Source organism: Ctenopharyngodon idella, chromosome 5 (genome assembly GCF_019924925.1).
Source record: "Ctenopharyngodon idella isolate HZGC_01 chromosome 5, HZGC01, whole genome shotgun sequence".
Classification (NCBI taxonomy): domain Eukaryota; kingdom Metazoa; phylum Chordata; class Actinopteri; order Cypriniformes; family Xenocyprididae; genus Ctenopharyngodon; species Ctenopharyngodon idella.
The window spans coordinates 38,883,591-38,910,819 of record NC_067224.1 but is presented as its reverse complement, the minus strand read 5'-3'; the positions used below and the strand labels follow the sequence as shown (position 1 = coordinate 38,910,819).

The 27,229-nt window shown below is 36.1% G+C and overlaps 2 protein-coding genes across 5 annotated transcripts in view; both read right to left on the bottom strand.

The window, feature by feature from the left end:
• Nucleotides 1-385: 385 nt before the first annotated feature.
• On the bottom strand, nucleotides 386-5,394 carry pheta1 (PH domain containing endocytic trafficking adaptor 1). 4 transcript variants are annotated; one of them, XM_051894868.1, is made up of 3 exons: nucleotides 5,300-5,394; nucleotides 4,001-4,101; nucleotides 386-1,948 (listed from the first exon to the last, which is right to left on the bottom strand). In XM_051894868.1, the coding sequence occupies exon 3, from the start codon at nucleotides 1,926-1,928 to the stop codon at nucleotides 1,140-1,142; it is 789 nt and encodes a 262-aa protein (XP_051750828.1). In that variant the 5' UTR covers nucleotides 1,929-1,948; nucleotides 4,001-4,101; nucleotides 5,300-5,394; the 3' UTR covers nucleotides 386-1,139. The 4 variants fall into 4 exon arrangements, with proteins under 4 accessions (XP_051750828.1, XP_051750827.1, XP_051750829.1 ...); XM_051894867.1 differs by having other exon boundaries at nucleotides 5,315-5,382; XM_051894869.1 differs by having other exon boundaries at nucleotides 4,001-4,096; nucleotides 5,315-5,382.
• A 959-nt stretch (nucleotides 5,395-6,353) lies between these two features.
• Nucleotides 6,354-27,229, bottom strand: part of ddr2l (discoidin domain receptor family, member 2, like) — a 39,258-nt gene continuing 18,382 nt past the window's right edge. Inside the window, exons 6-17 of the mRNA XM_051894119.1 lie at nucleotides 26,310-26,415; nucleotides 23,814-24,000; nucleotides 22,355-22,601; nucleotides 21,562-21,654; nucleotides 21,109-21,257; nucleotides 18,479-18,683; nucleotides 15,188-15,432; nucleotides 14,084-14,211; nucleotides 12,493-12,690; nucleotides 11,254-11,488; nucleotides 10,754-10,903; nucleotides 6,354-8,475 (exon numbers count right to left, since the gene is read on the bottom strand). Coding sequence (XP_051750079.1) covers nucleotides 8,338-8,475; nucleotides 10,754-10,903; nucleotides 11,254-11,488; nucleotides 12,493-12,690; nucleotides 14,084-14,211; nucleotides 15,188-15,432; nucleotides 18,479-18,683; nucleotides 21,109-21,257; nucleotides 21,562-21,654; nucleotides 22,355-22,601; nucleotides 23,814-24,000; nucleotides 26,310-26,415 — 2,081 coding nt within the window. The 3' untranslated portion in view covers nucleotides 6,354-8,337. The remainder of the gene's footprint in view (nucleotides 8,476-10,753; nucleotides 10,904-11,253; nucleotides 11,489-12,492; nucleotides 12,691-14,083; nucleotides 14,212-15,187; nucleotides 15,433-18,478; nucleotides 18,684-21,108; nucleotides 21,258-21,561; nucleotides 21,655-22,354; nucleotides 22,602-23,813; nucleotides 24,001-26,309; nucleotides 26,416-27,229) is intronic.

Genomic DNA, 27,229 nt, shown 5'->3' with positions numbered 1-27,229 from the left:
TTTTGCTCTATCTTACGAGTTCGTCAATACAGATTAAATATGGATATATTTCTTACAAAAACCCACTGCTTTGCTCCAGAAGGCCTTTATTAACCCTGTGGAGCCGTATGGATTACTTTTATGATGGATGGATGCGCTTTTTTGGCCTTCAAAATCTCGAGCCCTATTCACTCCTATTATAAAGCTTGGAAGAGCCAGGATATTTTTAAATATAACTCCGATTGTTTTTGGCTGAAAGAAGAAAGTCATATACACCTAGGGTGGCTTGAGGGTGAGTAAATTATGGGATATTTTCATATTTCACAGCGGTTATGTCATATTGGGTTTACAAATAAATGTAAAGAACAGGATCTAAATGTAATCATAATTTAGGCCTTCGTTTACATTGGTAAATAGAAAATTTAAACAAAAAAATAATCATCTGTATCAGTAAATCTCTAGTAATCTGTAATCATTAGGGTTGGACGATATACCAATATTGCAATGACTTTTCTGACAATGTATAATATTTTTCTACTGTGATTATTGCGATGACTTTAATGCACTTTTTATTTGAAAATTAAGACTGTCATCCTTGTCTCACTACTTGTGAGTACAGGAATGTTAGGATGATTTTAATAGCATTTCTGAATTAAACTTCAATAGTAAAAATTGCGTAAAGAGTTCAAATTAGTTTTTGTGCATCAGTTCAAACTGTGTGATCCAATGAACTGATTCAAAGATTCATTTAGGTCCACCCTAAACAGTTCAAGGAAATGCAATGTTTTTCATGTATTAGTAAAAATATATGCAAGTAAATATTGTGGTTATTTTGTAATATTGCTGCATATATAATTAATAAATGATTTTTTTCTAACTTTGGTCACTTGCTGTATTTAAAAAAAAAAAAAAAAAAAAAGATTTTTCACAGTTTTGGAACATGACATGAGGGTGAGTAAATGATGGCAGAATGTTCCTTTAAAAAAATGGTCACATAAAAAAAATCAGTAACAGTGGACAAGCGATTATCTTTCTGATTTCTGATGCTCTCTCCGTTTTTAGATGAATTTGACCTATTATGTCTTAAAAACCGAGGTCACACTAAACACGGTACGAGTGCGGATGTATATTCAGAGTCTCTTCCAGATGTCCAGCTTCATTCATTTGCTCTGCAGCCATTCTATTCTCAGTTCAGCCACTTCTTTGCCGTACCAGTCATGAAGTTTGGAGAAGCAGCCTGTGCCAGGAGAAACGGGGCTCTCGAGTGACCCGCCATTGGTCTTCCTCCGCGGAGGTACCGGAGGTGGTCTGACTCCTTCTGCCTTTGCGCTGCAGTCCCCGTCCCAGGCGCAGCCCTCGCTGACACCATTTGCCACACCACTGTTTTTACTCCAAGACACCCCGTTTTCTCTGCTAGACAGCCCCTCCTGCAAAGGCCCCGTTATGGCGGCATTCTGTAGGGACGGGGCGGCGGTTCGGAGGCCCGCTTCTGCTCCCTGCACTTGCGACTGGTGTTTCTTCGCCTTGTTTTTCGCTTGTAACAATCTCTCTCCTTGTACCTCCTCCAGCTGCCTCTCCAGCTCCTTCACAACCAGTCGCATGTAGTCGAAACTGGCTCGTGACAGAGCCTTGACCCACGATTCCATAGCGGCCTGGCTCTCCGCAGCCATCTTGTACACCCTCGCTTTGACGCAGTCGAATTTAACGGCGAAGGCGAACTCTTCGGACTCAGACTCGCAGAGCTCCACCGTACAGCCTTCCAGGACGATGACGCCAATGGGCTCTCGACTTTCCCTCTCCTCGAAGTAGAACAGCATGTTGCCCTTCAGAATAAACCAGCGGCGATGGTACGCCGTGTTTCGTTCCCCTTTCTTAAAGAGGAAGCCTGTCTTGTCTGGAGGAGAGTTGCATGTGGCATAATGCGCCACACTCCTCTCATTCAACTTCATGATGGCGAGGACACCCGTCTCTGAAACAGAAATCAGTAAAATGAGTTTACAGTACACACATTTACAGTTAACATTAGAGACAGACTGATAGTATTTAACTCAGCAATTTTTATTAATATTGATTTAACCCAATTTTCTATTTGTCATTGGGTCTATAAATAATCTCTAAAGAGAACCCAATCTAAATGTAATTTTTTTTTTTTTTTTTTTTTTACAATGGCAAATAGAAAAAATAATACAATAAAAATGTGTTCTGCATATCAGTTATCAGCCAATGTGTAATGTTATTCAACACCGATTTTTGCAATGATTTAAATGCACTTTTTATTTGGCTATTAGCTTTCTTAAAGGGTTAGTTCACCCAAAAATGAAAATTATGTCATTAATTACTCACCCTCATGTCGTTCCACACCGTAAGACCTTCATTCATCTACAGAACACAAATTAAGATATTTTTGATTTTCACTGATGGCTCAGTGAGGCCTGCATTGACAGCAAAATAATTAACACTTACATTGTACAGAAAGCTATTAAAAACATATTTAAAACAGTTCACGTGACTACAGTGATTCAACCTTAATATTATAAAGCGAAATATAAAATAACAAAATAGCGACTTTATTCCACAATATCTAGTGATGGGCGATTTCAAAACACTGCTTCATGAAGCTTCGAATCTTTACAAATCTTTACAAATCATTTGTTTCGATTCAGTGGTTCGGGTCGCGTATCAAACTGCCAAAGTCACGTGAACTATTATAGTTTCAAAACTCTTATGACGTAACGAATCCTTGTTTACTGAAATCATGTGATTTTGGCGCTCTGAACCACTGATTCGAAACAAATGATTTGTAAAGATTCGAAGCTTCATGAAGCAGTGTTTTGAAATCGCCCATCACTAGATATAAAGTCGTTATTTTGTTATTTTTGGTGCACAAAAAGTATTCTCGTCGCTTCATAACATTAAGGTTGAACCACTGTAGTCACATGAACTGTTTTAAATATGTTTTTAGTAACTTTCTGGGCATTGAAAAAGGGAGTGTTATTGCTGGCGATGCAGGCCTCACTGAGCCATCGGATTTTATCAAAAATATCTTTAATTGTGTTCCGAAGATGAACGAAGGTCTTAAGGGTGTGGAACGACATGAGGGTGAGTAATTAATGACATAATTATCATTTTTGGGTGAACTAACCCTTTAAAGACTGTGTAATTAGATTTGTTTTGCAATCCAATATTACAAAGATGATAAAGAGTTAAAGATAATTTCTGTTGATTAGTTGAATATGTATGTTCCAATGAATCAATTCTAAACTGATTCAGCAATTAATTAAGGTCAATATGTAATGTTCAAGGAAGTGTGAAATTTTTTTTATGTATTAAAAAGATTTAATAAAATATATGTAGGTAAAAATGCTGCTTATTTTGTCATATTCATGCATTGATAAAAGATTATTTTTTCCCCTTACATTCATTAAAAACTTAAAATAGTGCTTTGATTATTATTTTTATAGGTGTTTTACTTCTTAAAACACCTAGCTACTACTGTACTAGGCTACAAAGGCTGTATGATTTCACAGTGATGATTCCTGAACAAACACATGAAGATTAAGAAATATATTAAACATTGTGAAAGAATGAAAACACACTATTGTTCAAAAGTTTGGGGTCTGTTTTACAGTAAAAACAGTAATTTTGTGAAATGTTACTACAATAAAACATCATTAATTTTCAGCATCATTACTCCAGTCTTCAGTGTCACATGATCATTCAGAAATCATTCTAATATGCTGATTGGCTGCTCAAGAAACATTTCTGATTATCAATGCCAAAAACAGTTGTGCTGCTTAATATTTTTGTGGGAACCACGATTTTTTTCAGGATTCTTTGACGAATAGAAAGTTCAAAAGAACAGCATTTGTTTGAAAAAGAAATCTTTTGTAACATTATAAAAGTCTTTACTGTCACTTTTGATCAATTTAATGCATCCTTGCTGAATAAAAGTATTAATTTCTTTTTTAAAAAAAAATCATACCGACCCCAAACTTTTGAACAGTAACAGATCTAAATTCACCGTTCTTTCAAAGCTCTTCTGCGAACCCTTCACGTGTGGCCTGCTTCCAACCGTCAATCAAAACACCAGCACATGTAGAACATCTCCATCCCATTTCTGCTCTAAAAAATATAGAAACAGCCACACACAGCGAAGTCAACGACTGAGGTGTCATAAATACAGGAACATTCCACTTCATACATCTGACCTGGTTTAAAACAAGCAAATTCCTCTTTCTTAAAACAAGTGCCATAAATAAAGGTCTGTGTGAAGTGACTAAACTATACATGAATCAGACCTAGCATCAAAACCAAATGACAAAAAAAAAAAAAAAAATCTTTTTTTTTTCTTTCTTTTCTTTGTTTTTATATATAAATATTCATGACTCATGTTCATGACTTTTCCAGCCCTGAAAGTAACCAAATATCCTTACTGTTTCCATGTTTTCCATGGATATTCCATCTGATACCATCACTTTACAATAGTACCACCACAACACTTTTTATAAGGATAATACAAAACATATTTTCTTAAATACCTTATATACAAAAAAAGTAATACTTAGGACATTTACTATGGTAAATACCATAGTACATCCATTTTAAAGTATCATAGCATTACCCTTTGATATCTGATCACTTGTTTGTTTTTTTGTTTTTTAAGGTTACATTTACAAAGTAGCAACCAATGAGCACCATGGTAGTCTCATGTTCTAGACATATTTCATGGTGTTCTTGGAAGTTGATTTTAATATCACGTAAACACCATGATACATGCATTTCAGTATCATGTATACATCAAAATACCATGGTATTTCCATCTGATACTGTTCCATGGTACTGCCGCAGTAAACAAAACAGGGTTATTAGTGGCACAACTCGTTAATCCAGCCTACTACAAAAGTTTTAGTGATCCAGACAGCAGTTTTATACCAATGCGAAACTGTAAATGATATATACACTACATTTCAAGTGAGCATCGGAATGCTGCAGAAATATACTGTCAGATCACATCTGCAACACACAACCACGACCAATGCGGTGTTAACAAAAGATAATATAACCGTATCAAACTCATTTACACTCGTAAAAACAGGAAATCATCAATCATCATAAGCACAGCATGTGGAAATGAAGTCAACATGATGACTTATAATACAGTCTTTGTCATTCTCGACTAAGCTCGAGCAGTTTGCTTGACATTAAACCATCAAATGCAGCCTTGTTACTAGCGTAAAACTGCTAAAGCCGGTTTATAAAGATAGAAAAACTCGTGAAGAGAAAGGTTTAAGAGAACTGGTGCGTCGTTTCGAGCATTTACCGATGTTTAACTTGCCTTCTGAGTGTGTTATTGGACGCCAGCAGACTGCTTTCCTCCCTTCATTCTTCCTTTCCTGACTGATGATCACGTGTCCCTGCAGGAATCTCTCTAGTAACAGCAGAGCTGCGCGCGCTCATGTGTGCAATAATATACTCACACAATCGGTTATTATAAAGATCATAATGAGTCCCACGCGCTTCTCACATATTTAAACTTAATCTTAAAAACGGATACATGATTTTATGTGAATTTAGATTATATTTATTTCGTTTTGTCAAAATTATCTGCTCTTTTTGGTACTGTGGTAGTAGCACGGTGACGGTATCAGACGGTAATACCATGGTACGGTACATATCCGAAGCAACATAGCATTAATAGGGTACTGGTTAGTTTTTATAGGTGGTTTTGTAAGTAGTAATGCTGGTGTTTTGAAATATACCATAGTATTTACAATAAGTCACAATACCCTACCACTGTACATGTTCAAAGAATATGAGAGTACCATGGTACACTTGTATTTGCTAGTTATGCGAGAAGTATAGGGTGTCAAATACATTCAGTAAGCACAAACTAACACAAAGGCATTGACAAATGGCCTTGCTCAGATTATTGTAGTCAAAGTGTTATTGTTTGCCAAGGTAGACATTTGGAGTGTGCGTAGGCCCAGCACACATTAATATATCATCCATTTCTTTGGACTGCAGTGACCAAGTTTATAGTCAAACCAAAGTCAAATATAAAGGCCTAGTTTCACAGATTAAACTAGGATTAGGCCTTAGTTCAGTTAGATCATTTAAGTAGTTTTTATAAATGTGCCTTAGGAAAAAACATTACTGGTGTGCATCTGACGACAAAACAGATGTCAGTGTAAGTTGCTTTCAGTTAAAACAGCTCAAACATGCATTTTAGGCTTAAGCTTTGTCTGTGAAACCAGGGATCAATGTCACATTAAAATAATAATGATAATAATTATAATGATTACATAAAATCATACTACTCAAGATATTCAGAAAAATAAAGTATTCAGAATAAGTAAAAACACACTAAACACTGGTTACAGCAAAATCGATATTTATTATGCAAAATAAGAAAGAAGATGAAAGAAAAAGATCTTACTTAGTCCCCAATATATTACTATACATACAGTATCTTCTCTGCTTATGTAATGTACATGAAGGACATATACAGAGAGTTAAAAGGTTTGAATGAAAGACTGTTATTGAGTACTAAATGCTAAAGAAGGTCAATTTAATTTCACTTGAAACAAAACCACACTCGCAGTATCTCGCATTCACACAGACATGCATTCTTGGTCTCTAAATATGTAGTGAAAAAAAAAAAAAAAAAAAACCAATCAGTAATAACAGAAATTGCCTCAGGCTCACTTCAGCAAAGGCTTCTGGGAAATTGAGTTTTAGTGGTTGCCCTTCTCGATGAACCGCGTCGAGCTCCTAGCTTTCCTACCACCAACATTCAACCGAAATCCCAGTGCTATCGGAGGACTCTTCAAACGTCCTGCATAGCCAAACCTTTCAGCAGCCAAACAATAAAACGTCTCCTGTACATTTGATGACAATTTCTGAAATACAGTAAACACAAACTACACAAAAGGAATGCTGTAGAAACTAGTACAAAGACAGAAATACTAGATTTTGATTACACTGTAGTCCACCAAATCATTTTTTAGAATGATGCAACTCATTCACAAACACTTACTAAAAGCATTAAATGACATTAAAGAACTTGTATAAAACATTAAAGTAGGTTAAAAGAGAGAAAGAAAAATGTGCTTTGAATAATTTTTAATCTTACATACATAATCCCCTAAAACCATGTGCCTTTTACCGAGATCGAAGATATGGATCTCTATAATATTGATATTATTGGTCCTATACGTCATCCTCAGCCAGACTTAATTCAACAACAATGTAATATTGGCATATAGTTCTGAGATTGCAGAGTTGTAGTGTTTAACTTTGCAATTTGAGTTGGCTGTGATGGTGCAATATTGCGTTTTTTTGCTGGATATTAAAGCCAACATGAAATGGCGTTAACAACCCATTTTACTCCCATAATTTGACACTTGCATGCAGAAAATGAAGGTGTAAAGAACATTTTGATGCATCTAGACTGAAATGCTTCTTGTCCTTTTAACATTAAACCAGAAACAAGTTACTACATTGTGATGAAATTACAATAACAAACATTGTCTTCTTTGGAAATTTGCACTGATGAGTCATTCACTGAGACCAGAAACGAGTTTGAAGAAAGCAAACAGAGTCCATTCTGATCTCATGTTGACTTTAAAGTGGCCTGTTACAAGTTGGGGGAGGAAACAGTGCATGCAATTGCACGTCAGTCCATTGTTGGCTCTATAACCCTCTCCATCTCCCCTCCGAAAGGGTTTTTAAATCTAACTATAACAGTAGTTCTGCTAGATCCAGACAGAGCAAGTCTCTGACCCGGCTATATCCAAAGAACCTGTAAAAACATTCATATTCAGAGAGCAAAACAACACTTAATATCATAACAAGACACAGTAACTCCAGTGTGGGGGTAAATAAGGAACAAAAATAGGACAAAAATGAAATAATAACCAAAGACAGCAGTGCTTAACGATACACGACCACAGTTTTGACAAATACGACATTCGTCCAGTTGGTTCTTTCTGCCTAGAATACACAGTAGGCTTAAGAGTCACTGTTCTTCTGGGAAAACAACAAACAGAAGTAACATTTATGATGAAGAAAAGTAAGATGATTGTACTAAAAGGAAATATTAACAACGAAAAGTACAAAAAAAAAAAATCTCAAGTGTCTATGGATTGGAAAGAAGCTCTTTGAGTCCCAATGGAGATGAATATATGAGTGAGTGAATGAATGAATGAATCAATGCCTTTTGTGAAATCTCATCTCTAGATCTCTCCTCCATTGGATTTCTGATGACGCTACATTATGGCTATAATGTTTCCGCTCTACTTCCCTGACTGGCAAGCAGTCAGAGTACTTATTTAACAGTTCTGCTCCAGGTTGTATCGGTCATGAGTGGGGCGCAAAAGTTCGCAGGGCCTGATACAATCTGTGAAAAGAGGGCCGGTCTGCGATGTCACGACTCCAGCAGCGCATCATCAGCTCGAACAGAGAGGATGGACAGAGTGGTGGGGCGGAGAGAAAGATCTAGGGAGAGTGAAAAATAAGAAGGTCAGATGTCTTTTTAGATGAAACCTCCACAGAAATAATGTACTTTATGCATTTCATGTGAAGGTTTTCATCCTGCAACAGTATGCATTCATTCAAACTCTCTGTAGTTTGCAGGAAAAATTAATCACTTTATTTGGGACTCATTTACTTCAAAATCAAATCACAACCAAAATCAAAGTACCGTATTGTTCAGAATATAAGACGACCCTGATTATAAGACGACCTTTTGGAAAAAGGCTTTTTGAAGACTAAATCTTGTGTTTTATAAAGAAAATTTTTATAAAGAAAATGCTTTTATTTTAAAATTTTCATATTGCATATTTTTCCTATTTACATTTTTGTATTGAAAGTAAATACCAGGAATGTGTGACAAGATCTCGTGCCACGAGATCGAGATTAAAATATGACGAGAATGTCTCGTCGAGGTGAAAAGCTGTCTTGCGATATTGCCATGACAGAGTGTGAAGGTGATCTTAGGATAGAATATGCCACCGCTGCGTTTACATTATGCTTCCACTGTCATTTTGCTTTTTATATAAATAAAATTTAATTAACTTAATTCAGTTGGATAATGGTCGCTTCAATCCCATCCAGCTAATCCAACACGAGCTGCAGAGTCGTACATAGTGCAGCCAGGATCAGGAGTTCACTGATCAAGTGACGAGATGACTGACAAGACCATGGCGGAGGATTCGTTGCACAACAGAGCCTAAGCGTCTGACAAAATGTCTTATCTTGTAAAATTCACAGAGTACGTGCAATCACGAAAGCGAAAGTAAAACGTGAATGCGCATTCAAACGCGATTTCAATACCTCCCATTTTAAAAGCGGCTCCCTGATGCATGCCAATAACTCCCAATATGAAAGCTACACATGGTAGTCAACCAGAATGCCTATTACCTCCGAGTTACCCGCCGCGACAAAGCCACCGCGGCAAAAATAAACCAGTTGCATTTCAAAGTCGTTTGCGAAATGACCGAAATGACTTAGGCTGGGCTGTGTAGTTGTAACCATCTCTCAGCTCTGTATCATGCTTGAAGAAAAATTTGGTCTCTCTTTGCCCTTTGCATATTGAGAGAGTACTTTGATTATGGTTGAACTTATTGTTTGCACTTAAGACTAAGTTTTTATTTTTGTGGAAAGGGGGTCAGTTAGGAAGTCAAACATTGTAGAAGCTCATAATTCATGTACAGTAAAGTGATTCATATGAAATCATACAGGAGAGAAGCCAGTCAGTTGTGTTTGTGGCAAAACCTTTTTCAGTGCTTGAGTATTGTTGTCTTTCACTGACTGCATATGATAATTCATACTCAGAAAGTAGAACTTAAATGACATTCATTACAAGATGATTAGTTAAAACATTTCAAATGTACCTGCAGGCTATTTTTCTACTCATGTATTTCGTCATTGAGGACTTCTTAAAAATACTGTGTAAAAATCTTGTCTCGTGAACTCAATCTCGTGTCTTGTCTCATCTTGTAAGCTGTCTCGTCATACCCCTAGTAAATACTGATAAAATGTACCAACGATCACATTTAAAAATAACCTGTAGCCCATCTGAATTATATAACAATTAGGCTATCCATCTCATAGTGAAAACCATGTAGCCTACTAAAATTTCATTAAAAGTAAAATTGAAATCTTATTTTAGTTTTGAAGTCTGGGTACCGTCTTACGTTTTAAAATCATGTACGTGGGAAGTTTGGTCCCATCAGCGAGGCACACAAAGCTTTTCTTTTATTAAGCTTTTCTTTGACTGTTAGCGTTTTTAACTGTCTTTTTGCGCTCCTGATCTTCTAACATTACACTCTGACACACCGTATTTCTTGGCACACTCTTTTTACGTGTATTTGGGAGATGGTCCTCACTGCAGAACATGAGATCCAGGGGGATCTAGATCCAACCCCTCCCACTTTACATACCCCTAAACCTACCTGTCTCCGCCCCCTGGATCTAAACCTACCCATCTCCACCCACTGGATCTAGATCCAACCCCTCCCACTTTACATATCCCTAAACCTACCTGTCTCCGCCCCCTGGATCTAAACCTACCCGTCTCCACCCCCTGGATCTAGATCCAACTCCTCCCACTTTACATATCCCTTAACCTGCACCCACTGGATCTTGTGTGTTCTGCAGTGAGGGGCTACTGTGAATATAAAACAAACCCGTATTTTTCAGATGTATTTCTAAGAAAAAAACATTGTCTTATATTCGGAACAATACAATAAGTTGAACTTTGCCATGTGTGTACCTGTCTCCCCTGGTTTCTGAAGAACTCGCCGGTGTTCTCGATGACCTGTTCATCAGACAGCAGGCTGTAGGGCTGCTCCTTGCATAAAGTGAAGATCTCCCACAGAGTTACTCCAAATGCCCACACATCACTAGCTGTTGTGAACTTCCCCTAGAAAACACACACATGTATCCCATAATGCTCCGATACAAAGAAAGAACACACTGCAGGCAGATGTCTCCACCCAACTGTTAAGTCAAAAGAAATGGCTTTGAAACAATTCATACACTACCGTTCAATTCTTTGATTAATACAGTTCAAAAGAACAGCATTTACTTGAAATAGAAATCTTTTGTAACATTATGAATGTCTCTACTTTCACTTTTGATCAATTTAATGCATCCTTGCTGAATAAAACTATTCGTTTCTTTAAAAAAGAAAATCTTACTGACACCAAATGTTTGAACGGTAATGTACATGCATGTGCCTTTGCTTTTATAAACAGCTTCTCTTTCCCTCACCAGTAGGATGCTCTCCCAGGCCATCCAGCGTATGGGCAGCACAGCGCGCCCCTGTATACGATAGTAATCGCTACTGTACAAGTTTCTGCTCATGCCAAAATCAGAGATCTTTATGGTGAGATGGCGGTCCAGGAGGCAGTTCCGTGTGGCCAGATCACGATGCACAAAGTTCAGAGAAGCCAAGTACTTCATCCCAGAAGAGATCTGCACCGACATGTGCAACAAGTCAGCAATGCTGCAAAGAAACGGAAATAAAAGAGTCATGACTAAAGATGTGGACTAAAACATGACTTTGAATCAGTATCAAATTCAACTGGCACCACTTCTGAATGTGTGCAAGCACAAAAGAATTTGAAAGCTACCAGGGAGAGGGACATTTTCAGCGAATTATTTAAATTTTGATCTTTTTTCCATATCATCTGGCTTCAGAAGACTTTGAAATAATGTACAATTCATATGGATCTTATTTATGGTGCTTTCTTGTCCGTTTTGGAGCTCAACAGCCCCATAACATTCAATTTCAAAAAATGTATTTTGTGTGAAACTGTGTTGTTATTGTTATCTAAAACTATTAAAATGGTTTTCGTTATTTGCAATAAAGCTGAAATAAAATATTAGAATTAGAATTTAAACCTAAAAAAACCCCGAAACTGAAGTGCTAAAATCACTAAATCTACTGTAAAACTGAAAAAAATAAATAAAAGCTAAATAGACATAAAAAATAGACATGAAAATATACAAATAAAATCAAATGCAAAATATTAATAAATACTGTAATATTAATAGTAATAAAAATACTAAAATAACACTGGCGTTAAACAACAACAAAAAAAGAACAGGTTTGGAGCAACATGAGGGTGAGTAAAAGATACAAAAGTTTTCCCTTTTGGGCTAGTATTTGGTTTTTAAAATCTTATTACAAGTTCTCATTTTAAAAAGTAGGTTTTTATTTTGGTTTTTCAAAAAAGAACAGATAAAAATCACATATTATTCATACATTATTATTACGATTTTGAAGACTCGAGAGGTCTCGCTTGAAAACTTGGCTTCACTGAACCCTGTAATCTGAAACATTTCCATCATAAACTGAGAGCTGACTTGAAACTTGAAGGTTAAGTTGAAGAATTCAAAGGTTAAGAATGTTAAGCTTGACTCTGACTTGTAGAATAGCGATATTGACCCCTGTCTGGAGATGAAAGTCTGTACTTGTCAGGGTTCTTCATAATGATGGACACACACCTGACAGACGGAATGTTGTTGGCATGTGTGAGTGTGCTCTCCATCTCTCTCTGGGACAGGAACATGTTGAGGTCTCCGTTCTCCATGTACTCCGTCACCATGCAGAGCGGGTCGGAGCTCACGCACACGCACAGCAGCTGAATGATGTTCGGGTTATTCAGACGTGACATGATCTTTATCTCCTTCAAGAAGTCATTTCTACACAGACAAAAATCAGAAGTTATCATGGGATTAGGTGAAAGATTAAAGGTTAGCATCCATCACTAAATATTGATGTGGAAATAATACTGAATAGTGAAAATGACTGATGACTATGTATTCTGAAACAATTTTAGACATTTTATGGAGGACTTATTAGGTACACCTTTCTAGGACTGGGTTTGAACCCCTTTTGCCTTAATTCTTCATGGCATAGATTCAACAAGGTGTTGGAAACATTCCTCAGAGATTCTGATTCATATTTACTTGATAGCATCACACAGTTGCTGCAGATTTGTCGGCTGCACATCCATGATGTGAATCTCCTGTTCCACCACATCCCAAAGGAGCTATATTGGATTGAGATCTGGTGACTCTGAGGCCATTTGAGTTTAGTGAAATATTCAGTTTAAGATTATTTGAACTTTGTGACATGACACGTTATCCTGCTGGAAGTAGCCATCAGAAGATGGGTACACTGTGGTCATAAAGGGACGGACGTGGTCAGCAACATTACTCAGGAAGGCTGTGGCCTTTAAACAATTAACAATTGGTACTAAGGGTCCAAAAGTGTGCCAAGAAAATAACCCCACACCATTACACCACTAGCACCTGCCTGAACTGCTGATATAAGGCAGGATGGATCCATGCTTTCATGTTGTTTACACCAAATTCTGACCCTAACATCTGAATGTCGCAGCAGAAATCAAGACTCATCAGACCAATCCAATCTTCTATTGTCCAGTTTTGCTGAGTCTTTGAATTGTGGCCTCAGTTTGCTGTTCTAGGCTGACAGGAGTGGCGCCGGTGTGTCTTCATCTGCTTCAAGATTGGATGTGTTGTGTGTTCAGAGATGCTCTTCTGCAGATTGGTTGTAACAAGTGGTTATTTGAGTTACTGTTGCCTTTCTTATCAGCTGAACCAGTCATTCTTGTCTGACCTCTGGCATCAACAAGACATTTTCGCTCACAGAACTGTCACTCACTGGATATTTTCTCTTTTTCAGACCATTCTCTGTAAACTCTAGAGATGGTTGTGCGTGAAAATCCCAGTAGATCAGCAGTTTCTGAAATACTCAGACAGCCCGTCTGGCAACAACAACCACGCCACGTACAAAGTCACTTAAATCACCTTTCTTGCCCATTCTGATGCTCAGTTTGAACTTCAGCAAATCATCTTGACCGTGTCTACATGCCTAAGTTGCTGCCATGTGATTGGCTGATGCATGTGCCAATCAATTTTATTCCAACCAAACACAAAACATCCTAATTACATAACCACTTCTGAACTTTTAAGCAGGAACTTCCCAGAAATACTTAAGGCAGCCTCATCCATGATGCAACTTTTCAATCAAATGTTAGTGGGTTTTTGTTTGTTTGTTTGTTTCTCAAACCTGGCATTACTGGTGGCATCCGCTCTGAGTTGTTTAACTGCTACCAGCACCGGCCTGCCATCCTGCTCTGGTAACGGTGCACCCTCTCCCAGAAACTCTGCCAAACCCTCGGCTTCACACAAATGTACCTGAAAACAGCAACGCCAGCAGACAAGAGTATGAACATGTGTGAACCATCAAACTTAAACAGCATGAGAACACAAACACACTTGCATGGGCTCCGCTAACAACAAAAATACCATAACGTGCTATTGTATTATCATGCTATATTTTGATTGCAAAATGTGTCACAGTAACAGCATATAAACTACCTTTCAAAAGTTTGGAGTCAGTATGTTTTTTTTTTTTAATATTTCAAATTAGCAAGGATGCATTAAATTGATCAAAAGTGATAATAAAGACATTTATGTTACAAAAGATTCATCAAAGAATCCTGAATTATCACAGTTTCCACAAAATATAAAGCGGCACAACTGTTTTCAACATTGACAATAATCAGAAATGTTTCTTGAGCAGCAAATCAGCCTATTAGAATGATTTCTGAAGGATCATGTGACACTGAAGACTGGAGTAATGATGCTGAAAATTCAGCTTTGATCACAGGAATAAATTACATTTTTAAACATATTCAAATAGAAAACAGTTATTTTAAATTGTAATAATATTTCTCAATATTACTGTTTTTACTGTATTTTTGCCAAACCAAAACTTTTGAATGGTAGTACTGTGTATATCACAGCACTATGGTATTATTATCTGCTACCATGGTGTGGCCATTGTAACACAATGAGGGTCAACTGAGCTAAAAAGTATTAGTAACACTATTGCAAAAAAAATCCTTGGCTCTCACTCTAGATTTCCAATGTTTTTCTTAATAAAGTCATACATAACAGTCATGTGTGGTCACTAATAACAGGGTTTTCTGGAAAACACTCAAACACTCAGGCTTTGCAGCACTGTTTGCATAAAACAAAGCGAAAACAGTGTGTAAAAAGATCCCAACTAACTCAGAATAAAAGACAACCCAAGAACATCCAGAAGTGAGTATATGAAACAACAACAGAAGCGGCAATAAACCCCCCACTGTGGTTTATCCAGACTCACCTCACCAAACTGGCCTTCTCCCAGTTTCTCTCTGAACAGCAGTCTCTCTCGAGGGAACTCGGCCACCGAGATGTCTTTCCGTGTCAGGGAATCTACGGTGAGGGCCGGAACGGCGTACATGTTGCTGCCGGTGACGCCCTGCAGGCTAATGATGTCAGTTTCAGCATAGTGCGGCACGCTGCTCTGAAAACACTGGTGTGGGGTGCAAAGGGTAACGTCGGGTTCGGCATATCCTCCACTACAGGCTACAGAAAGAAAGAGATGGCAGCATGTCAGTACACATGACTAATTGTAATTTATATCAACCCATTGTTTTTCATTTTTATTTTATTTTATTTTAAAGGATTAGTTCACTTCAGAATGAAAATTTCCTGATAATTTACTCACCCCCATGTCATCCAAGATGTTCATGTCTTTTTTTCTTCAGTCAAAAAGAAGTTAAGGTTTTTGAGGAAAACATTCCAGGATTTTTCTCCATATAGTGGACTTCAACAGGGTTCAACAGGTTGAAGGTCCAAATGTCAGTTTCAGTGCAGCTTTAAAGGGCTCTACATGATCCCAGATGAGGAATAAGGGTCTTATCTAGCGAAACGTTCGGTTATTTTCTAAAAAAATAAATCAATAAAAAAAAATACTTTTTAAACACAAATGCTCATTTTGCACTGCTCTGGGATGCGCCAAACATTACGTAATTACGTTGGAAAGGTCACGCGTGACGTAGGCGGAAGTACCGAGCAAGTGTTTCGATCGTTTCGCTAGATAAGACTCTTATTCCTCGTCTGGGATCATGTAGAGCCCTTTGAAGCTGCACTGAAACTGACATTTGGACCTTCAACCCGTTGAACCCTGTTGAAGTCCACTATATGGAGAAAAATCCTGGAATGTTTTCCTCAAAAACCTTAATTTCTTTTCGACTAAAGAAAGAAAGACATAAACATCTTGGATGACATGGGGGTTTAATTCTGAAGTGAGCTAATACTTTAATGCTAACACTTTACAATAAGGACTCGGTGAACATTAGTTAATGCATTAACTAACAATGATCAATACTTTTTTTTACAGTATTTATTAATCTTTGTTAATATTAGTTAAAAAAAACACAATTGTTCATTGTTTGTTCGTGTTAGCTCAAATCCATTAAAGTGCCTCTATTATGCTTTTCCGGATATCACCTTTCATGTAGTGTGTAATACAGCTGTTTGTGAATGTAAAAGGTCTGCAAAGTTTCAAAGAATAGAAGTGCAGGATAAATGAAGTTACTGTCTCCTAAAAGAAAGAACCGATTCTGAACTGCCTGAAATGAGTTGTCGGTAATTCCAGTCTTACTTCCTGCACAAATCTATGTAGGTTTAAATCAAATTTGCACAATGCCAGCCTATAGTCTTCATCGGCTGCCCGCGAACAACGTTTGGTTCATTTGGTTCACGTTTCTAACATGTGCTGTAAGCAGTAGACCAATCACAACAGACTGGGCCATCTGACCCATCAGAGCAGAGTATGCTCTCAGAAGGGAGGAGTTTAGAGAGACAGAATCCTTTATCAAACAGTTTCAGACACTGTGAGAAAAGAGATGATGCTGCAATGTATATTATGAGAAAATTAAAGTGGTTTTTGGCCCTGGATGCATGTAAACCTATTGTAGAAAACAAAACACAATTAGGAACATTTAAAATTTCATTATCTTTAATAAAAATTACTTTTCATTGCTAATTCATGTTAACTAATGCAGTTCACTGCATTACTTTATTTTAAAGTGCTACCATTTTGGTATATCCTTCATTTCACACATTATTTACGTAGGTCACCCTATTTATATTCTTATTTATCATCTATTTGCAATATTTCACATGCTGACAATCATTTCACTAAAGCTTTGTTGACTCTGAGAGTAAGAGAAAGAGGAAGAAAGAGACAGAAAAAGCAGAAGATGAGAAGAGAGGAAAATGTCAACTTCAGTTATTTTATTTCAACCAAAACACTGAGGTGACCGGGTGCAAGAAACTGCAGGGTGTCAAATAAGAGCAAAGGAAAATCTAGCATCAATTCTTACCCTTGCACAGTCCGTCTGTCTGGTAACAAGGTCAGATGGAGTTCATAGACTGCGAGGAAAGGCTAAAGAACGCTAGACTAGAGGAGGAAGAAAGGAAAAAGTGCATTGGCAGGCAGCATGCAAACTACTGAGGAAACAAGTGTCAATGAAACCTAGTTCATTTTAAAAGGGTGAAAGATAGAATTGAGAGAAAGAACAAGAGGTTAGTTTTAAAAAGGACATCATAAAGAGGTATATTCAGTACAGTAGCTCTGGTCCAAAACCTAGCAGGCTACCTACCTAGGCATTATTTTTAGGATTCGAAGTTGAGCTCCTGACATGAAGGCTGCTCCAATAGGCAACAAAATTATGCTTATAGTCTTATAAGATGCATAATTTTTATTCAAACTATAAGGCAGCTTTGCATGCATCCTAGACAATCCCAGAATGCTTTGCAAAATTAACACTAACATCTAGTTATGCAAATGAGTCTTTTTCCTTACAGGTACAGGTACTTACACTACTGTTCAAAAGTTTGGGGTGAATACAATTGTTTTTTTGTTTTTTTTAAGTATTTGTATTTAGCAAGGATGCATTAAATTCATCAAAAGTGGCAATTTGTTATGTTACAAAATATTTCTATTTCAAATAAATGCTGTTCTTTTACACTTTCTATTCGTCAAAGAATCCTGAAAAATGTATCATGGTGTCAATAAAAAACATTGAGCAGCACAACTGTTTTCAACATTGATAATAATCAGAAATGTTTCTTGAGCAGCAAATCAGCATATTAGAATGATTTCTGAAGGATCATGTGACACTGAAGACTTGAGTAATGATGCTGACATTTCAGCTTTGCATCACAGGAATAAATTAAATTGTAATAAATAGTAATAACAAAGTAATAAAAAAATATATTACAATAGAACACACAATATTGCTGTTTTTACATAGATTCAGTTTTGAAGAGAACAAAAGAGACATAAAAAAAAAAAATAAAAAAAAACTTACTGACCCTAAACTTTTGAACAGTAGTGTATATATTAACATATATCTGATTATTTCACAAATAAATGTAAAATATACTTTTTTATTGCAATAGTTTTATATTTGGCTTTCCTTACATAATTTACATAAATAATTACATAATTAAAAATGTTTCAAGCGATCAGTAGTGTATTTACGGATGAAAAAAAAAGTGAGGCAGCTCACTAGGATTTGAGACTGAGCTAATGTGTGTGTTTGTGTTTAATGAATGGTACCAGAATCCTCTGCGCTTTGAGACAGCTCTGGAAGTTTGTTCCTGAGCGCAGCGGGATCCTGATACTGGGGGTCCAGAAGGAAGATCCTCTCATAAGGGGGGTCGAGGGAGACACGCGGGGGCACCGGGGGAGTCTGCAGGATTATAGTGTCACTGCTAGAGGACAAACGCACGGTCACCTCCTCCTCCAAAATACGCCTGGGAGCCTAAGACAGAAATAGAGAGAGACTTTTTGTATTACCATATCTCCAAAAATAAGTTGCACTGGGTCAAAATTGCATTGTTGAGAAAAAAGAAATAAATTGAATCATTGTACAAGTCACTACATTCAGAAATAATGTAAAATACAGGTAAATTAATGAAACATTTACAAACATTATAAACACTATAAATATGTATTTTAGTTTCTCTCACTTTACAACAAATCCTTTAAATTTAACAGTATCCATAAAAGAACAGGAATGAAAAAAGGGATAAAACACACAAATTAAGCTGCTTTTCCATCAAAATTACCCAGAACAATTTGTCCCAGGAACTTTTTCCCCCAGATCTATTGCTGTCTGCGTTTCCATCGCAGTCTAAAGTACCGTGAAGATTATGGAGTTAACATTGTGCCATAATTAAGCAAACAAATCCAGCATTTTGCAAATAAACACGATCTGCTTTGCAAAGGAAAACTTGACTCGCAAACAAACAGAAAGTGATGTGCAAATACAAAGGTCAGTTTGAGTGAAAACGCAGAGGAGTAACAAATGTATGTATTTTGTTTTACAAATACAAATAAATGAGCCTACACAAATAAAAACAAACCATCCTACAAATGGCATGTAACCTTTGAACAAATACCAAATCTAGTGCATACAAACACACACCTGTCTGTTACGATTGTAAGACACTTGCCTTTTTATGAGATCTCTTGGCTTGATTTTCTCACAGATGTGTGCAGGCAGATTTTCTCACAAATGCAGCTGAGCAACTTCCTCTTCCAAAACAGCAGATGGCGCTTTGCTTTGGGTCAATTTACACTAGTCTCCCGAGAGAAGCCCTGAAACATGCGTTTATAATAATAATAATTTAAAAAAAAACCTTTATTTTATAGTGCCTTTAAAAGTTGCATCTCAAAGCGCTTTACAAGAACATACAAATATAATGGAATAGGGGAAATAAAAGATAGAAACATGCATCAAAACACATTTCAAGACTATATATATTTGTATGTTCTTGTAAAGTGCTTTGAGATGCAACTTTTAAAGGTGCTATAAAATAAAGTTTATTATTATTATTATTATAAACGCATGTTTTGGGGCTTCTCTCGGGAGACTAGCGTAAATTGACCCATGGCAAAGCGCCATCTGCTGTTTGAAAGAGGAAGTTGCTCAACTGCATTTGTGAGAAAATCTACCTGCACACATCTGTGAGAAAATCAAGCCAAGAGATCTCATAAAAAGGCAAGTGTCTTACAATCGTAACAGACAGGTGTGTGTTTGTATGCACTAGATTTGGTATTTGTTCAAAGGTTACATGCCATTTGTAGGATGGTTTGTATTTATTTGGCTCATTTATTTATATTTGTAAAACAATACATATATTTGTTTTCGCTCAAACTGACCTTTGTATTTGCACATCACTTTGTTTGTTTGCAAGTCGAGTTTTCCTTTGCAAAGCAGATCGTGTTTGTTTGCAAAATGCTGGATTTGTTTGTTTAATTATGGCACAATATTAACTCCACAGAAGATAGTCCGGTGACGTAGGACTGCACGCAACTTTCCAGTTCCCGCTGGATTTCGTCCTCCGTATTTAAGCTTCATAAAGCCTGAAACTCTATTATTGATTTGAATTGCAAACAACTCGTACTGCACGCACCACAACAGACAGTGGTTGAAATAAAATGCTGCGTGGAGTCAACCAATCAAAATACTGCGAGAACTCAAGCAATCAGCATGTAAAAATAAACAGATAGATATAAAGTGAAAATGAAACTACAGTTGTGTGGGAAATACGCTATACAAATAAAATTGAGCGCACGTATCTCTCTCATTCATCACAAATCCAAATGTGGCTGCTTTGAGCATGTTTAGCGTGCTTGACGTTAACTCGATTATGTAAGTCACTTTGAAATATGAACCGCAGCACGTTTCAGGGGATAAAAAAAAAAATGCTACTTCTATGCCGGAAAACCATTATATTTTTTATTTTGGTGGGAGGGCTAATATATTTTTAGCAAACTTTTTTTTTTTTGCTTTCAAAGGGTTAAATTCAGAGGCAACTTCTCATAGACGTCACATCTTCAAATTCAGCTATGCTCATCTTTTCAGTAAGGTAGACCAAGGTACTTTACACTACTCAAATATTGGTAGCACTTTATTTTGCAGTCCTGTTCCCCATTTACATACTATGTACTATTACAGTAATTACAATAACTGGGTAATAAAAACTAAGTACAAACCCTGAACCTACTCCTAAAACTAACCTTAACCCATGTAGTTACCTTATATTACCCAGTACTTTCTTAGCTAAGTACACTGTAAGTACATGTAAATGCACATACGCACATCCCAAATATTTCATCTATTGTTGAACAGCTTTATAAGCCGTTGCATCAATACAAACACAATATACACACACACGCACCTTCTCCATGACTTTGCACACATATTGGCACCACAGAATCAGGAAGATGATCACCACCAGCAGGAGAATAATAGTCACTAAACAGCCAATCAGAATCGATGTACTGCCCTCTTCAGGTGAGCCCGTCTTTGATGGCGTCGTCTGGTCCTCTGTCAAACACAGACGGTTTATTAAAGTTCAAGTGTGTAGAATGCAAGTTAGTACAGTAGTTAGGTGTATTCATTTTAAGTCAACAGGAAATTATGTATGCAACCCATTTTATTTCCATGATGTGACACATTTCCTCCATTTGTATTAATCGGAAACTGACTAAATCACGAAAAACAGTCTCTATATGATTCGTTTGGACAAACATTTCATTTTCTATGGAATAACATGTATTAAGAAAGTAAAAGTTTAAAATTCTATCAAATTTGGTTTCAATTTGACAATAAAAACACTGCAACTCCTTACCTGTTTTTTGTGTAGTTTCTGGTACTTTGCTGTTAACTTCATATGAAGGAGGGGTCAACACTGGAGGCCTCTGGGTAGGAAGCACATTAGTTGCTGCAATGGAAAATAATTAAAACACAGGAAATCACTAAACCTCAAATAACACCCACTTTAAAATACATTTATCACTCTAAATGTGAATAAGCAATTGGTCTCACATGCATTTCCATAACATGCTTTTGAAAGAAATTAATGCATCCTTGCTGAATAAAAATATTAAAGTGATCTAAACTGCCAGTAAAGACATTTATAATGTTACACAAGATTTCTATGTCAAATAAATGTTGTTATCATGACTTCCACAAAAACATTGAGCAGCACAACTGTTTTCAACATTGATAATAATCAGAAATGTTTCTTGAGCAGCAAATCAGCATATTAAAATTATTTCTGAAGGATCATGTGACACTGAAGACTGGAGTAATGATGCTGAAAATTCAGCCTTGATCACAAGAATAAAATACATTTTAACATATATTCAAATAGAAAACAGTTCTTTTAATTTGTAATAATATTTCACAATATTACTATTTTTACTGTATTTTTGATCAAATAAATGCAGCCTTGGAGAGGATAAAAGACTAAAAACATTAAAATATCTCACCTACCCCAAATTTTTTAATGATAGTGTAAGTGGAAATTAAGAAATTAGGAATTACGATATGAAAAGCATTTCACAATTCTGTCTGCATTTTAATGAGGAAATACTGGGAATACCAGTGGGAGGGAGAGGTGAGCTGTTCTTATTTCATACCAGACTGAAATGAGATCTCGCTGAACATCATCCAAGTGTCAGCAAAGTAGAAGCGACAGCGCAGAGCCGTGGCCGATCTGTGCTTTAACGGGACGGTCACATAACGAGCGCTTGGGTTCCGGTCGTCTAGAACGGTGTGAAACTCCACCGGCTCTGCTTCCCACTCAGAAATGAGATGCAATTTAAACACACAGAACACGGACGAGAAGATCTTCACACCCCGAGAGAACATGTTATTACTGTGAACCTGTTAAAAAGAGGATAAATAAGCATCATTAACATTTGAAGCCTTTCTGTGTTCACTATAAATCGAGCTTCTTTGTAGTATAATCTGCACCATTTAAAGTCATGAATGACATTTATAACTATAATTTTTCTTTCATAAAGTGATATATCTCAAGTGAAACAGGATGTTCAATGAAAAAGAAATGGAAAAGACTTTACCCATTGGGAATTGATTGTATTGTGTTGTGAACAGTAGGCATGTTGAATCCTTTTATTGAGGGGCACATTAAATTGATCAAAAGTCACAGTAAAGACATTTATAATGTTACAAAATGTCTCAATTTTAAATGAAAGCTATTCTTTTGAACTTTCTATTCATCAAAAAATCCCTGAAAAAAATGTATCACATATAAAAATGTATAAACACAGCATAAGAGACTTATACTCGGATTTCATGCTGACTTTAAGATACAAAGCAACTAAAACAAAGTGCCCAAGCTTTAATAAACATGTGATTTCTAATATAAAATCATTACTTCAAGATTAAGCACCTAAACCACCCAATCCACAGACACTGACATGATTATATACAGACACAATAAGCATCGTTATTATGGCAAACAATCTTGCTCCAACATATAATTATGTGTTATTATGTGTGAAATATGGTGTATAATTAGTGCTACATTAAAGCTGTCATTCAACAAACACTTCAAAGCACATCAACTTCAAATTATGCACATTACAGATGATACCCAGAACACATGCACATGGTTATAGGAATATTTTAGGTTTGGTACAAGTTCTATCGACAGTGTTATTGGCTGAATGTCAATTACAATAGAAAATAATTATGGTCATAAATGAATAACATTGTTCCCACAGAGTTTCAAGAGTATCAAAATGAGATGATAAATATTATACACACTACTATTCAAAAGTTTAGGGTCAGTAGGATTTTTTTCAATGAAGGATGCATTAAATTGATCAAAAGTAACACTAAAGAATTTTAGAGTCACGTGACTACATATGCGGTAGTATGTTTTTAAGAGGAAAGTATTAACAAGATTAAAAAAACCTAAATAATCGGCATGGGAAAATTACGTTGGTTAGAGGTTCTGAATTTCGTTTTCGATTACTTTTCAATTAATCATCCAACCCTATTAAACCGCTGGTCCTGTTTACTTCATTAGTGCCTCACTGTAATCACACACAGCTCTTCCTCCACTCTCACCTTCATAGAGGTGAAGTTTCGTTGTCTGTCAAACTGGAACTCCATCTCTACATATCCAGGGCCCAAGCTGTCGTTCCTCCAGCCCACGTAGTCATATCCGGGCCACAACCGGTACTGCCTTCTCTGTACAAAGTCATCCTGACCAATCACACCATCCGTCAGCTGACCCAGCCCCCCAGACAGCTTCCTGTGGGAACAGAGACAGACAGGAAGCACTCAGCTTTGGGCGAGGAGTGATTAGCATTCATTCTAGAACTTAAATACAATCTTGATTGTTCTGCCACAGAATGACCGTGAAAACTCCACAATTCCAAAGTCGGCTAGAACCGGCAAGACAGGAAAAAGAGGATGTAGAATCAATGTGAAGAAACAGACAACCTGCAAACTACATATAAAGCCTATTTAAAGTGATCGTTCACCCAAAAATTTTTTGTCAGCATTTACTCATGTCATTCCAAACCTGTACAACTTTCTTTCTTCAAATCATTCAAGTTTTTTTTATTATTATTTAAATGGTATAGATGCACCGATAAATCGACCAATAATCGGTATCGGCCGATAGTTTAAAAACAGCCGATAGTCAGGGCTGATATATCCTGTCAATCAAAAGAGGGCAGGAAAATGTACGGTATTTGGGCTTTGTGTAAAGAAAATGCTAAGAAACCAGTTTGATGTTCAATATTAATAGTAATTATATGAATTAATAACATTCAGAAAGTTAAGAAATATTAATTTAATCTTCAGAATTTAGTTAATGTGTGTTAATATTAATTTGAGTAATGTGTTGGTTTATAACTGATACCAGTTATTCTGAAACGCTGAAAGTTGATTAAATGAAGAGAATAAACTTTTTATTTGCATTTCTTTCAAAATATAATAATTAAAAATAATTAATTATTATTAATTATAATGAAATTATCATTAATTTAAAAGAAGGTATAAATGGCAAAACCCCCAAACTATAGTTATCGGTATCGGCATCGGCAGATATCACTCTGAATAATCGGCTATAGGCATCGGTGGAGAAATTTAGTATCAGTGCATCTCTAGTATCAACCAATATTAGATATTTAATTGTACACATTTTACTGTTCAAAAGTTTGTGGTTGGTAAGACTTTTAATGTCTTTGAAAGAAATTTCTTCTGCTCACCAAGGCTGCATTTATTTGAACAACAATATAGTAAAAAACAGTAATATTGTGAAATATTAATACAAATTTAAAATAACTTTTTTATTCGAGTATGTAATTTATTCCTGTGATCAAAACTGAATTTTTAGCATCATTACTCCAGTCTTTAGTGTCACATGATCCTTCAGAAATCATTTTAATATGATGATTTGTCGCTCAAGAAACATTTCTTATTATTATAAGAATTATTATTATTTCTTTTTATTATCAGCTGAAAACAGTTGTACTGCTTAATATTTTTGTGTAAACTATGATACATTTTTTCTATGATTCTCTGATGAATAAAAAAACAGAATTTATTTGAAAAAATCTTTTGTAACATTACTGTCATTTTGATCAATTTAATGCATTCTTGCTGAATAAACATATTTTCTTTCAAAAACAAAGATAAAATGTACTAACCGCAAACTTCTTAATGGTATCTTTCTTATTTGTATTATTTTTATACTTCGATTACTTTTCCCATCATCTAAAACACACTTAAAATTAATCTTTAAAAATACTAATAGTTTAACAACACTGTTAATCTTTAGGAAATCTCATAATGAATTTTAATTTTTCATTTTAAATTTGAACATTACAATGCTGTGATGCCTAAATGTACTTTACAGTCATTTAAAGTGACTGATTTTAGTTTTTCATGTTTTAATGATTTTAATTTAGACAAAATAGTATAGAGTTTTAAAATCAACTTATTTTAAAATAATTATTTTATTTATTGATTATCAGCCATAACATGATAATAAATAATTATCGGCTAAAAGTCTGTGTTTACATGAGACTATGTGATGAAAGTGCTTACATCATGCTGACCTTGTCTGTGCCAAGTTATATAGAATATTTAACTTAACCGGTAAAGACAGTAAACTTAATAAACACTAACTTTTGTGAGATATGTTTAAGAATATCAGATATACTATGACATAAATAATTATGGTAACACTGTAGTTTAGGGTCCAGTTCTCACTATTAACTAGTTGCTTATTAGCATGCATGTTACTAGGATATTAGCTGTTTATTAGTACTTATAAAGCACATATTAATGCCTTATTCTGCATGATCATATTCTACATCCCTTATTCCTACCCAATACCTAAACTTAACAACTACATTAACTATTAATAAGCAGTAATTAGGAGTTTATTGAGGCAAAAGTCGTAGTTAACAGTTAGTTAATAGTAAGAATTGGATTTAAAGTGTGATCATAATTTTGCGCTAATCAGTATCGGACAGAATTTTAGCATCAGTGCATCCCTAAAAGCTAAACATATTCTTTGAATCCTTCAGCATTAGATTAGACTTTCACCTGCGTTCCAGGGCCCCGTCATACGTGGAGTCATTGAGAGGTGTGATGGGATATCCAGGAGCCATCATGGTCTGGCCCTCTGGAGAGCTGTACGCCGTCAGGCCATCTGCACTCCAGGAGAAAGAGAAACAGAAAGGTCCCAAACTTTAATATTGTTTTAGCTCCAGAATGTAATTACTCATTTCTCTTGGCTCATGTTTAAGGCACTGGAGTAATTGAGGTCAAATGAAACTAACTCGCAGCAAATCAGACACTAGGGGGCAAATCTACACAGACCACAGCTGCTCGAATGTGACTGCCAAAACGATCGGCTTCAGTCTGTATCCCATATGTAAGTATGAAACTGAATTAGCATGAACCGCATGAGATCATGCATAACTCACATGTCTATAAGCTTGTGCACAATCTGATTGTAATAGCTTGTCAAGTCAACATTTATAAATGTTGCCATTCGGCAGCTTAAAGGGTTAGTTCACCCAAAAATGACATTTCTGTCATCATTTACTCACCCTCATGTCATTCCAGATCCATAAGACTTTCATTCATCTTTGGAATACAAATGAAGATTTTTTTGGTGTATTTTTGCCTTTATTATGAAAGGACAGTAAGTTGACAGGAAGCAAAGTTGGAGAGAGAGGGGGGACGGGATCGGGAAAGGTCCACGAGCCGGGACTCGAACTTGGGACGCCCGAAGAGCAACTGCGCTATATGTCGGTGCTGGCCACAAGGCTACTGGCGCAGACTAATAAAGATATTTTTTATGAAATCTGTGAGATTTCTGCCCCTCCACTGAAAGTCTATTCACACAAAACTCTGACAGTTTAAACATTCATAAAGAGATCATGAAATAAATCCATACGAATCGACCGAAAACATACCGCAAATTTTGAAGCAGTTATGTTTATTTTTGAAAACGTATA